The sequence below is a fragment of the Notamacropus eugenii genome, chromosome 1 (assembly GCF_028372415.1).
Source record: "Notamacropus eugenii isolate mMacEug1 chromosome 1, mMacEug1.pri_v2, whole genome shotgun sequence".
Lineage (NCBI taxonomy): Eukaryota > Metazoa > Chordata > Mammalia > Diprotodontia > Macropodidae > Notamacropus > Notamacropus eugenii.
The window spans coordinates 151,337,467-151,349,870 of NC_092872.1; the positions used below are offsets into that span (position 1 = coordinate 151,337,467).

At 38.9% G+C, this 12,404-nt stretch overlaps 1 protein-coding gene across 6 annotated transcripts in view; it reads left to right on the plus strand.

Annotated features, from left to right (window-relative positions):
• Positions 1–12,404, plus strand: part of APBA2 (amyloid beta precursor protein binding family A member 2) — a 364,180-nt gene that overhangs the window by 269,547 nt on the left and 82,229 nt on the right. For all 6 annotated transcript variants that reach the window (XM_072616707.1, XM_072616730.1, XM_072616699.1 and 3 more), the window contains one exon: positions 301–337. In XM_072616707.1, the coding sequence (XP_072472808.1) occupies positions 301–337 (37 nt within the window). The remainder of the gene's footprint in view (positions 1–300; positions 338–12,404) is intronic.

Sequence of the window (12,404 nt, forward strand, 5' to 3'; positions counted from 1 at the left end):
TTGATGTGGTGGGAAAGATACTTAACGCTGTCAAACACTTACCCTTGGTTATGGCTACTTGATTTTAAACCCATTATTTTACACTGATATAGCATTCAAGATATTGATTCCCTATGGGAGTTAATGAACCATGTACCCCAACTGAGAACGGTATTACTCATGTTGAAGTAATTTTTGTGGAGCTAATCTCTTGGGAATGCTAACCACTGATTTTAACTTCTTAACACTCTAATTGTCTTATGTGATATAAAACAGGTCCTCTTAACTTATTGTTGTTCTGGTTTTAATATTTCCAAACAGACAAAGAAGGTGGCTTCATTTCCAAGCTTTGTTGCTGGTAAGTAATTTGAGGTCTATATCATTTTGTAACAAAATGGTCATTCTACTTTAACTCTTAAAAAGGCTATTAAGAAAATATAACTCAAATATTAATAAAATGCTATAATAAGGTACAACGCAGGACTGTTTAATTTGTATAGCAATGGTTAAACAACTTATTGGAGCTGTTCCATTCATTGTTATGGTTCTTTTGTTTAATATAAAGACAACTAACAGTCTGACTCATTTAATTGTTACCTAGCTAATCATGCCATGTGCCGGCACTGATGATTGATGTAATGAAATGAAATGCTTTTGCTTGAAAGTGGCTGATTGTATGACAACAGTTTTGATCCCAGGGGCTATAACTGCATCCAAACTCACTGTCCTGTTGCTTTCCACACTGCCATTCTTGTGTTATTGTTTTTTCAATCCTTTCTTTTTCTTCACATTCAAATGTAGATGAACAGCCGTGCTCTTTGTCTTAGTCTGTGGCTCAATTTCATAAGCAAAGTGGAGACCATTTTAATGGGGATAGGACAGCCTTCTTTGGGGATAGAAAGAGTATGCATCTACTTACTAGCTAAGTTCTAAAGCCTTGTCAAACATACTTCTTATACCCTCTTCATGCTACTTTAAGGATCTTTGAAGGTTTGTTTCTGGCTCTAAAACATGAATTAAGCAGCCAAGGGAAAGTTCACCCATACCACTAGGAACACAACTTATATTGGAGTATAACAAAACCTTCTGATTTCACTTATTTTACTGCTAGCACCACTCCATTGGCTGGGGAGGGCAGTTCAGTTTGTGTGGGCTTGACATTTGTCTGTGAATTATCTACAGGGCTGAGGTAAGTTGGTTCTCAGATAAGATTTACTTGATTGTCTTACTATCCTGAAATACCTAGGATCTTGCTCTATGATAGTTTCCTTTCCCAGTTTAAACCAAGATTGTATTAAACTGAATTCCTTAAATGCCTCTCTTTACTAATTAACCTGAATTAATCATACTTTCCCCTTTATCTCTTTGAATTTGGGCAGACTTTTTATACCCAGTCTGGTCCTTTGAGAGTCTTAGCTATGAGACAAGAACTCAGAGATTGTGTGCATCCACAGTGAATGACCCGCATTTGACAGAGTTGCCAATTATTTGTTAATGTGTCCTAAATGAAGGTAAATCATATCTACTCCTTTTAAGCAGATGACAGCAGAAGAGGTATGGTATGACTCTGATTCCCAAACCATCCTACAGGCCTCAAGGGGTTTAAATGGGAGGAAGCTAAAATGAACTAGCAAAGGAAAAAAGTATATATATTTTTTTTAAAAAAGTTTCAAATCTGAATGAATGTTTTTTTTTAGTTATGTAAAAATATTCTCTTAGTAAGACTGTTTTCAAATAATAATAAAATTATGCTCAATGTTTAGAGGGAGCTTTATAATCCTTGGAATACTATACAAATCAATTTACCATTTGAAATAATCAAGAATTAGTTATGTGTTCATAATTCATGACATCTTTTTCTTCCATAACTCTGATTTAAATAATACTGATAATGTGGTATGGTAGAGCTGAAAATATATTTGATGTAGAGTGAGAGCACCTGTAATACTAAGCACCCTGGCATACACAGGGGGGCCTGCTATCACAGGTTCTTAGATCTACATTTATAAAAGGAAAGGCAACTTTTAATTAAGCATATATATCATTCACCTAGTTCAGGGGAAAAAGTCAGCTCCCTGAACTTCAGAGAAAATACAAAGAAACCAAAGATCAATAGACATGGCTTCTAACTGTCTGACCATAATCAAATCAAATTGTAATCACAAATCAACAGACAGGTTCAACTGTCTGACCATAGTTACCAAAGAGGGAAGCACCAACATCTAGATTTTCAAAGCCTGGAGGCTCCTTAGCTGCTTCCCAGGGTCTCGTCTGGTCAAACAGACACTTCCAGTGAGTAAGCCCTCAAGGAAAACCTCACCCTGAGAGTGTTTATACATTTTTCACAGCCAGAGGGCATCCCAACCCTTGAGAACCAGTGCCTCAAGAACACAAGGTATGGGCCTTCCTACAAAATCTTCCCTAATCAAACTCCCCTTAATGAGCAGGACCATTAATGGGTAGAGATGATCTTTAATGACATTAACAATGCAAATACTGTTTCTAGTTAAAGAAACTCTTGTTTCTGTACTTTACTCCTAATAAAGACTCTTGATTGATAAAGGAAAGATTCAGTCAGAGGTACTTGACTATACTAAAGCAAAAACAGCAAAAGATCCCTCTTTGCTTGCCCTTATAGCCCTTCATTTCGAATCTTGGCTGCACTGTTCATTACCTATGTGCCCTTGGACAAATCACTTAACCTCCCTAGGACTCAGTTTTTTCATTTGGACTAAAAATGATAAAACAAATTTTTCTTTGTTCCCTCCCCCACAGATTCCTAGTCCAATCCATCAACTTTTTTCTCCATGATAACATTCTTCTACTGGTCATACTCTAGGTAATCAGTGTGCTCATATTCCTGCCTAGGACCCTAAGTTCCATGCTATAGTACCTAATCTAGGCTAAAGTATGGATAATTTTCTACTTTCAAAATTTACCTTTCCTGTTATAGTCTTAAGGGGGTCTTCCTCTCAAGTAGCCATCACTAAAAAGGTAATCTGATAGTGGCTAGAACATATAATTTACATTTACAAACAATTTTGCATATATCATCTCATTTGATTCTCATAATTGTCTTGTGAGGTAAGTGCTATCTTTATGCTCATTTTATAGATGAAGAAACTGAGGCTAGCAGATATTGCATGACTTCCCCAGTAGCAGTACCAGTAGTAAGAGTCAGTCTTTTTCTCATACTCCTATCCCATTCTTTCCTACATGTCAGGATAAGCATGGAGTCCCAGAATAAGTCATCCTTCCTCTTTTTTTTTTTTTAATTTCTCTCTCTCTGCCTGAGCCAAAGGCTAAAAAGAGCTAGAAACCAAATAATTCAGGGAACTGTGTGCCTACACATTCTGGCTTACCAGGTCTCTATATCTTTTGGTCCTTCTGAGTCCTGGATTTTTAGTAGGCTCATATTTATTATTATAAATCCATCATTTAGCATAAAATAAAAAACAGAGACATAAAACTTGGGTGGCTTGCCTTTAAGCTTTGAGGAATTATTACTCTGAGACTCAAAATATAGATGATACCAACTTGGGTGAGTTATAGTTAATCCCTAATTCATTCCAAACTACCTTGAAAAGTGGAAATTGAATTCCTGCATTTCCATATTATGGAGGGGATGTGTGGTTTGGTTGGGGAGTTGAATCTCTAAGATACCTTAAAATTCATTAAAAGAGTCATCTGAAGACACCATAAGTCATCAAAAGTGAAACCAAAGTACTTTATCTCCTTTGATTGCCATAATAACCCTTTGAGTTGGGTAGGGCAGGGATTATTAGCATTTTACAGATGAAAACACTGAGGCTCAGAGAGATTGAATGGTTTTTCCCAAAGATCATCCAGCTGATAACGTTCAGATCTGAGGCTCCACTGAGTCTGATTTCAATTCTAATACTCTTTTTCCAGTGCTTTACACTTAACTATTATGACTGGTTTATATTCTTAGAAACTGGGGATATACCTAGATGAGCTTTTGGGGATCCCTTCTACCACATGTAGTCTTTTATTCTAAGTCATTCTCAACTATGGCTTTAGTAACTTGGGAAAGAAAATCATTTTTATTTTTTTGACATGACTTGAAAAAAAATGATGAAGGAGGCAATGGGGAGATATGCCTCCATGTGAAATCTTTCTATGCAGAGCAATTGCTTTGTGGGTATTGTTGGAGCTCTCTGAGCTCATGTCACCTAGCTAACTGCTACTGGGGAGTTCCTTTAGCAATAGTTAGATTCAATGGTTTGAGAGAGAGAGAGTTAAAATCAGGGACATTTTCTAGTTCATGCTCAGTTAAGTGGGGGGTTGGGGTATGCATATGGCTTTAGTGTTCTGGGTGGGGGAGCAAACAATTCCCAACCAAGATATATCACTGAGGGATAAGTGCGAACTTTATGGACTACATTTACAGAGGAAAGGTTCCCTCTACCACGTACTGCAACTCCCCCTACCCCACCTCCCCTCCATCTTTTACATTTCAACCCGGGGTCATTACAAACTAGACTTTTCACTATTGCTAGGCTGTCTCCAGGGACCACAGAAGAAAGGAGAGCTGGTATAAGTCAAATTGAGTCTCCCTCAGCATGAGGGAGCACAAATGCATTTTGCTGCTTTCAGAGCAAAGGAGAAAGGCATCTTAGACAAAAGGAGAGACATGAAAAGATTCCATTTGAAGTTCAGCCAAGAAATCATACAATTGTGTATACAGTATTTTTCTCACACTTTCCTTTGTAAGGAGGGGCATTGAAGTGAAGGGGACGGGAGCAGACCTTTTCCATAGTAGAGTCATTTTGAAATGAGCCCACTGGCCCATGTGAAGGAGGAAACCCATGTTTAGTGTATGACATTTCAGTAGGATCTGGCCTCCATTTAGACATAGCCCTTTATCTCCCCTGAGGTATAGCCATGAAGAATGGGTACTGTCTGGTCTGAAGGGTGTTCTAGGTTACAATTGCCTTTGACAACATAGTTTGCCAACACTTGAGCTTCACCTAGGATTAAATGACACTTTGTCTAACCTTCCTCTCAGCCATCTTCTTTCATGTACAGTGACTTAAAAAGCCTACTCCTAAAATGATTTTCACAGTATTTTGTGTCTTTTGTTCTGGCTCACTGACTATTTGATTCTCAAATGGCTCCCGGGACTGTTTAGCCATTTCAGGCATGTCCAATTTTTCGTGACCTCATTTGAGGTTTTTTTGGCCAAGATACTGGAATGGTTTGCCATTTCCTTCTCCAGCTCATTTTACAGATAAAGAACTGAGGCAGAGTTAAGTGACTTGCCCAGGGTCACACAGCTAGTAAGTGTCTAAGGCTGGATTTAAATTCAGGAAGTTAAGTCTTTCTGACTCCAGACTCAGTACTCTATACATTGTGCCACCTAGCTACCCCTTAAAGAGGTCCCTTATGAACTGGTCTATAAAATCTGGGTCTTTTCATTTAATGGGAAAATACATGTGGTTTATGTCAATCAGTCACTAAGTATTTATTTTTTGTTGGTTTTTTTTGGAGGGAGGAAGGCTAGACAATTGGAGTGAAGTGACTTGCCCAAAGTCACACAGCTAATAAGTGTCAAGTGTCTGAGACCAGATTTGTACTTAGGTTCTCCTGACTCCAGGACCAGTGCTCTATTCATGGTGCCATCTAAGTATTTATTAAGTGCCTACCATGTGACAAGTTCTGGGTATAAAGTGACAAAAATGTAATCCTTGCCCTTAAGTAGCTTATGTACCTATGTAAACATAAATAAACAAAATCTATATAAAATTAATATAAGGTGATGGAAGAAGGAGGTAAGCACTGGTGGCTTTAGGTTGAAGGTGGTGTCTTGAAGGAAACCAAGGCAGAGGTGACTTGGGAGTGCATTCCTGGCATGAGGGGATAATTAGGGCAAAGAACCCAAGAGATTAGAGATCATAGGATCAACAATTTAGAAATGGAAGGGACCTTAGTGGCCATCTCTTCCAACCCCCTTATTTTACAGCTGAGGAAAGAGGCCCAAAGATGACAAATGACTTGCCCAATGTAATGCAGATATCTGAATCTAGGTCCTCTGACTCTCAAGCTTCTTTCCCATTCTACCAGGGGTCAAGTGTGAGGACCAGCAAGAACACTAGTTTGGCTTATCATGAACATACAGATACCATTGTAGTATTCATTATAATATTTAATTGGCTCCATGACACTTTCAGGTATATAAATTGAATTATGTTCATAATTTGTCGAATTTTCTTAGAGTAGAGATTAATCTGTATTGCTTGGATAGGGACAGGAAATAGATTTGTGAGTTCATTAATAATGGGAGATCTCAAGTAAGGAAGCTTCCTTTACTAATACAGGTTGCATCTCTGCAACCTGTAGTCTTAGAGAGTACTGAGAGGTTAAGGGACCTGCTGAGGGTCATAAACCAGTAGGTGTTAGAGGCAGGTTTTCCTGTCTTCAAGTCTGGCTCTCCAACCACAGTGCTACACTGCCTCTTGCTTGTGATCCATCAGTTGTTCAGTCAATAAAAATTTTTAGAGTGTCTCCCTAGTTGATAAATGGTCAAAGGATATGAACTGGCAGTTTTCAGAAGAAGAAATTAAAGCTATCTATAATCATATGAAAACATGCTCTAAATCACTATTGATTAGAGAGATGTAAATCAAAACAACTCTGAGGTACCACATCACACTTATCAGATTGGCAAACATGACAGAACAGGAAGATGATAAATGTTGGAGAGGATGTGGGAGAGCTGGAACACTAATTCATTGCTGGTGGAACTGTGAGGTGATCCAACCATTCTGGACAGCAATTTGGAATTATGCCCAAAGGGCTACAAAAATATGCATACCCCTTGACACAGCAATATCACTTCTAGGACTGTATCCCCAAGACATCATAAAAATGGGAAAGGGTCCCACATGTACAAAAATATTTATAGCAGCACTCTTTGTGGTATCCAAAAACTGGAAAACAAGGGAATGCCCGTCAATTGGGGAATGGCTGAATAAATTGTGGTATATGAATGTAATCGAATACTATTGCACTATAAGAAATGATGAACAAGAAGACTTCAGAGAGGCCTGGAAAGACTTATACGATCTGATGCTGAGTGAAAGGAGCAGAACCAGGAGAACTTTGTGCACAGCAGTGATCACAGTGTGAGAGAGTTTTTTCTGGTAGACTTGGAACTTCATTACAATGCAGGGACTTATATAAATCCCCAATGGTCTTTTAGGGCAAAATGCCTTCCACATCCAGAGAAAGAACTATGAAATTCAATCACAGAATGAAACAGATCATTTTCTTTTGTATTACGTTTTGGTTTGTTATATGATTTCTCCAATTCATTTTAATTCTTCTACACAGCATGACAATAGTGAAAATGTATTTAATAGGAATGTATGTGTAGAACCTATATAAAATTGTATGCCATCTTGGGGAGGGAAGGGGAAAAAAATCTAAGTTATATGGTAGTGATTGTAGAACACTGAAAAGAAACAAAATTAATTTAAAAAATTAAAAAAAATTTTGGAGTGTCTACTCTGTGCCAGGTGTTGTGTTCCGTGTTGGGGATAGAAAAAGAGGCAAAAGACAGTTCTCACTTTTCAGAAGCTCACAATTTAATGGGAGAGACATATGCAAACAAGTATGTATAAGCAATTCTATATGCAAAATAAATGGGAAATCATTAAAAGAAGAAAGGCACTAGAATTCAGAGGGTGTTGGGAGAGCATCCTGTAGAAGATGAGATTTTAGTTGAAACTTAAAGGAAGCTAGGGACACCAGTAGGTAAAGATTAGAAGGGAGAGATTCCATGTATGGGGGACAGGCAGAGAAAATGCCTGAAACCAAGAGATGGAGTTTCTTTTTTAGGGAACAGCAAAGGAAGTTAGTGTCAGTAGCTTGAAGAATATGTGGTAGGGAATAAGGTGTAAGAAGATTGAAAAGGTAGAAAGGAGCTAGGTAACGAGGGATTTTGAATGCCAAATACAGGATTCTGTATTTTGATCCGGGAGATAATAAGAAGTCACTGGAGGGTATACATGGTAGGGAAGGGAGTATCATGATCAGAGCTCACCTTCAGGAAAATCACTTTGGTGACCAAATGGAGAGTGTATTGGAGTGGAGAGAGACTTGAGGCAGGTGGATCTTCCAGTAGGCTATTGCAATAATTTAGGTGTGAGGTAATAAGGGCCCACACCAGAGTGGTAGCATTGTTGGAGTAGATATTGGAGAGATGCTGAAAATGTGAAATTGACAGGCCTTGGCAACAACATGTTGCCACACACGAGTTAAGAGAGAGTGAGGAGGTGAGCATGACTGCTGTTATGATCTTGAGGGACCAGGAGGATAGTGCTGCCATATAGCAAAGACAGAGGGAGGCTTTAGCAGAACAAATAATGAGTTTGGCTTTAGACATGTTGAGTTTAAGATGTCCACTGGACAACTAGTTCAAATGCATTATTTGGGGAGTTGGAGGTCTGAGATTGAGAATATGTAAAGAAGTTGAGGCAATATAGGTAGATTTGAGAGTAGTCAGCACAGAGAAGATAATTAAATCCATGAGAGCTGATCAGATCACCAAACAAAGTGGTATAGAGGGACAAGGAAAGGGGACCCAGGAGATAACTCTGGGGAATACCCATGGTTAGAGGTCCTGATCTGAAAGAGGATCCAGGAAAGGCAACTGAAAAGGAGTAGGCAGATATGTAGGAGGAGAATGAGGAGAGTGGTGTCCTGAAAACCTAGAAAGAAGAGAGAATCAAGGAGAAAAGGAAAGGGTGATCAACTGTGTCAAGGGCTGCTGTGAAGTCAAGAACAAAGATTGGGAAAAGTTACTTGGATTTGGCAACTAAGAGATTATTGCTAACATTGGAGAAAGCAGTTTTGGTGGAATGAAAAGGCTGGAAACCAGAACTGTAAGGAGTTAAGAAGAGAGTGAGAAGGGGCAGAGCCAAGATGGCAGAGTAGAAGGACACACTTCTAGAAGCTCTCTACCCACAGCACATAAAATACCTTCAAAAAATGACTCTAAACAAATTCCAGAGCAGCAGAAGCCACAAAACGATAGAGTGAAAGAGATTTCCAGCCCAACGCAGCAGATAAGGTCTGTTGCACTGGTCATGGAGCAGAGTGTAGCACAGCGTGGGCCATGCTGAGGTAAGGGCAGGACTGGAGCAGGCTTCAAGGCGCCAGCTGCAGCAACTGCAGGTCCCAGATTCCTCAATTCACAAACGCCAAAGACAGCTTCAAAGATCAGTGAGAACGCTCTTTCACTTGGGTGAGAAGGGAACAGAGTGGTCTAGCCCTGGCCCCGGGCAGTGGCAACTTCTGTTGTTGGAGCCCTGGCCTAAAGACCCTGGGGGGATTGAGTAGCTGATCTGAATCTCAGCCCAGAGTGGTGGCCTTGGGGTGAGGAAGAGTGCTGATGTGGTGGAGCTGGTGGAGGCTCTGGAGAGGGAATCCTGCTCACAGACCAGTGCACAGGCCAGGAGAGGAATAAACTCCTCTCCCTTGATTGTACCACCTTGGAGGAACTGAGAACTTACAGGTCCCCAGAGTATACCCTCCCTTTGACATAGAACTCAAAAGTCAAATAACTGACTAGGAAAATGCCCAAAAAAGGGAAAAAGAATAAGACAATAGAAGGTTACTTTCTTGGTGAGCAGGTATTTTCTTCCATCCTTTTGGATGAGGAGGAACAATGCATACCATCAGAAGAATACCTAAAAGTCAAGGTTCCTGCATCCAAAATCTCCAAAATAAATATACAATGGTCTCAGGCCATGGAAGAGCTCAAAAAGGATTTTGAAAATCAAGTCAGGGAGATGGGAGAAAAATTGGGAAGAGAAATGAGAGCGATGTAAGAAAATCATGAAAAGCAAATCAACAGCTTGCTAAAGGAGACCCCAAAAAATGCTGAAGAAATTAACACCTTTAAAAATAGACTAGCTCAAATGGCAAAAGAGGCAAAAAGTCAATGAGGAGAAAAATGCTTTAAAGAGCAGAATTAGCCAAATGGAAAAGGAGGTTCAAAAGCTCACTGAACAAAATAGTTCTTTAAAAATTAGAATGGAACAGATGGAAGCTAATTACATTATGAGAAACCAAGAAATTACAAAACAAAACCAAAAGAATGAAAAAATAGAAGACAATGTGAAATATGTCATTGGAAAAACAACTGACCTGGAAAATAGATCCAGGAGAGAAAATTTAAAAATTATGGGACTACCTGAAGGCCACGATCAAAAAAAGAGCCTAGACATCATCTTTCATGAAATTATCAAGGAAAACCACCTTGATATCCTGGAACCAGAAGGTAAAGTAAATATTGAAAGAATTCACTGATTACCTCCTGAAAGGGATCAGAAAAGAAAAATTCCTAGGAATATTGTAGCCAAATTCCAGCTTTCCCAGATCAAGGAGAAAATATTGCAAGCAGCTAGAAAGAAACAGTTCGAATATTGTGGAAATCAGGATAACACAGGACCTGGCAGCTTCTACATCAAGGGATCTAAGGGCTTGGAATGTGATATACCAGAAGTCAAAGGAACTAGGACTAAAACCAAGAATCACCTACCCAGCAAAACTGAGTATAATACTTCAAGGGAAAAAATTATCCTTCAGTGAAATAGAAGACTTTCAAGCATTCTTGATGAAAAGACCAGAGCTGAATAGAAAATTTGACTTTCAAACTGAAGAATCAAGAGAAGTATGAAAAGGTAAACAAGAAAGAGAAATCATAAGGGACTTACTAAAGCTGAACTGTTTACATTCCTATATGGAAAGATAATATTTGTAACTCTTGAAACTTTTTTCAGTATTTGGGTAGTTGGAGGGATTTAATACACATACGCACGCACACACACACACACACACACATATAGACAGAGGGATAGGGTCAAAAGAGATAATAGAATAAATGAGAGGATAAGATAGGATGGAGGGAAATATAGGTAGTTTTTCACAACATGACTGTCATGGAAGTCTTTAGCAAAACTGCACATATGTCGCCTATATTGAATTGCTTGCCTTTTCAGTGGGGATGAGTGGGGAGGGAGGAAGGGAGAGAAGTTAGAACTCAAAGTTTTAGGAATGAATGTTGAGAATTGTTTTTGCATGTAATTAGGAAATAAGAAATACAGGTAATGGGGTATAGACATATTTCTTGCCCTACAAGAAAAGAGAGAAATGGGGATAAGGAAAGGGAGGGATGTGATAGAAGGGAGGGTAGATTGAGGGAAGGGGTAATCAGAATGCATGGTGTTTTGGGGTGGGGGAGGGAAGGGATGGGGAGAAAATTTGAAACTCAAAATGTTGTGAAAATGGATGTTGAAAACTAAAAATAAATAAATAAATTGAGAAAAAAATAAAAAGAGAGAGCCAGAAAAAAAAAAAGGAGTGAGAAGAGAGAAAGTGAAGGCAGCTATTGTAGACAGGGATGTTAGTACAAAGGGCAGAAGTTAGTAGGACAGTAGTTAGTATGGTAGAGTTGGAAGGATCAAGTGAGAGTTTTTTCTGGAATGAAAAATGGAGGTGGCATAGGCAAATTTCTTGTCAGTAAGGAAAGAGCCAGTAGACAAAGAGATTTAACGTAAGGTGAAATTAGATTCATCTGCTTATGGTTTTGTGCCTCCTACTTCATTATTTACCTTTGAAATCAGTGCCTAATCAGCTTTCTATAATAAGTAAAGGCCTAGGGAGTTGAGGGAGACCCTAATTGCCAACATGACTACCCTAGTCTCTAGATGAAATTGTGGTAGATTCTTTTATCTATATGTTATCCATTGGATAAAAATAGGCACATATTTCCAGCTCTTCTTCACTATGTAACCTTTCCAATCCACTCTTACAATATTTGCAATTAAGAGTCCCTTTCAAGAATTATTATGGAAGAAAGAAGTGTGAGAAGACTTATTTCTTTATGATATTACCTTTGTGGCTGTCATTATTGATCAGTTATCCTGCTCTGGCCAACTTAATTCCCCAGACAACTGGTACTTTCTTTGCTCCATTCAAAGTTCACCACCTGTTTTCTAATCCCCTTATTCCAGAGTTGCTGGAGACCAAAGTGGAAACCCCTTTTCCCTGATACCTCTCCTTTTACTTCCATCCATATTTAGCTTAGTCCTTACCCACTCACTGGTTCAAAATCTTTTCCTCCTTTGTCTCCTCTCCAGTTTGGATTCTGAAACCACAGTCTGGTATTAATAAACTCTATTTTATTTTAGATCTCTTCCTTTCCATATTTTTGTATTCATGTAAGTCTGGCTATCTTTGGGCTCTCTTTCCAGTACTAATTGTTCTTTCTCTTATGCCCCACAACATCTTAGCCCAGGAGGAGTTGTAATATCATTTGCTCTCCACTTTTCTCATTCAGCAACCTTTTCTTCTTTGAAATTTGCTCTAATCATTGACATATTCGTACCCAGGTCCTT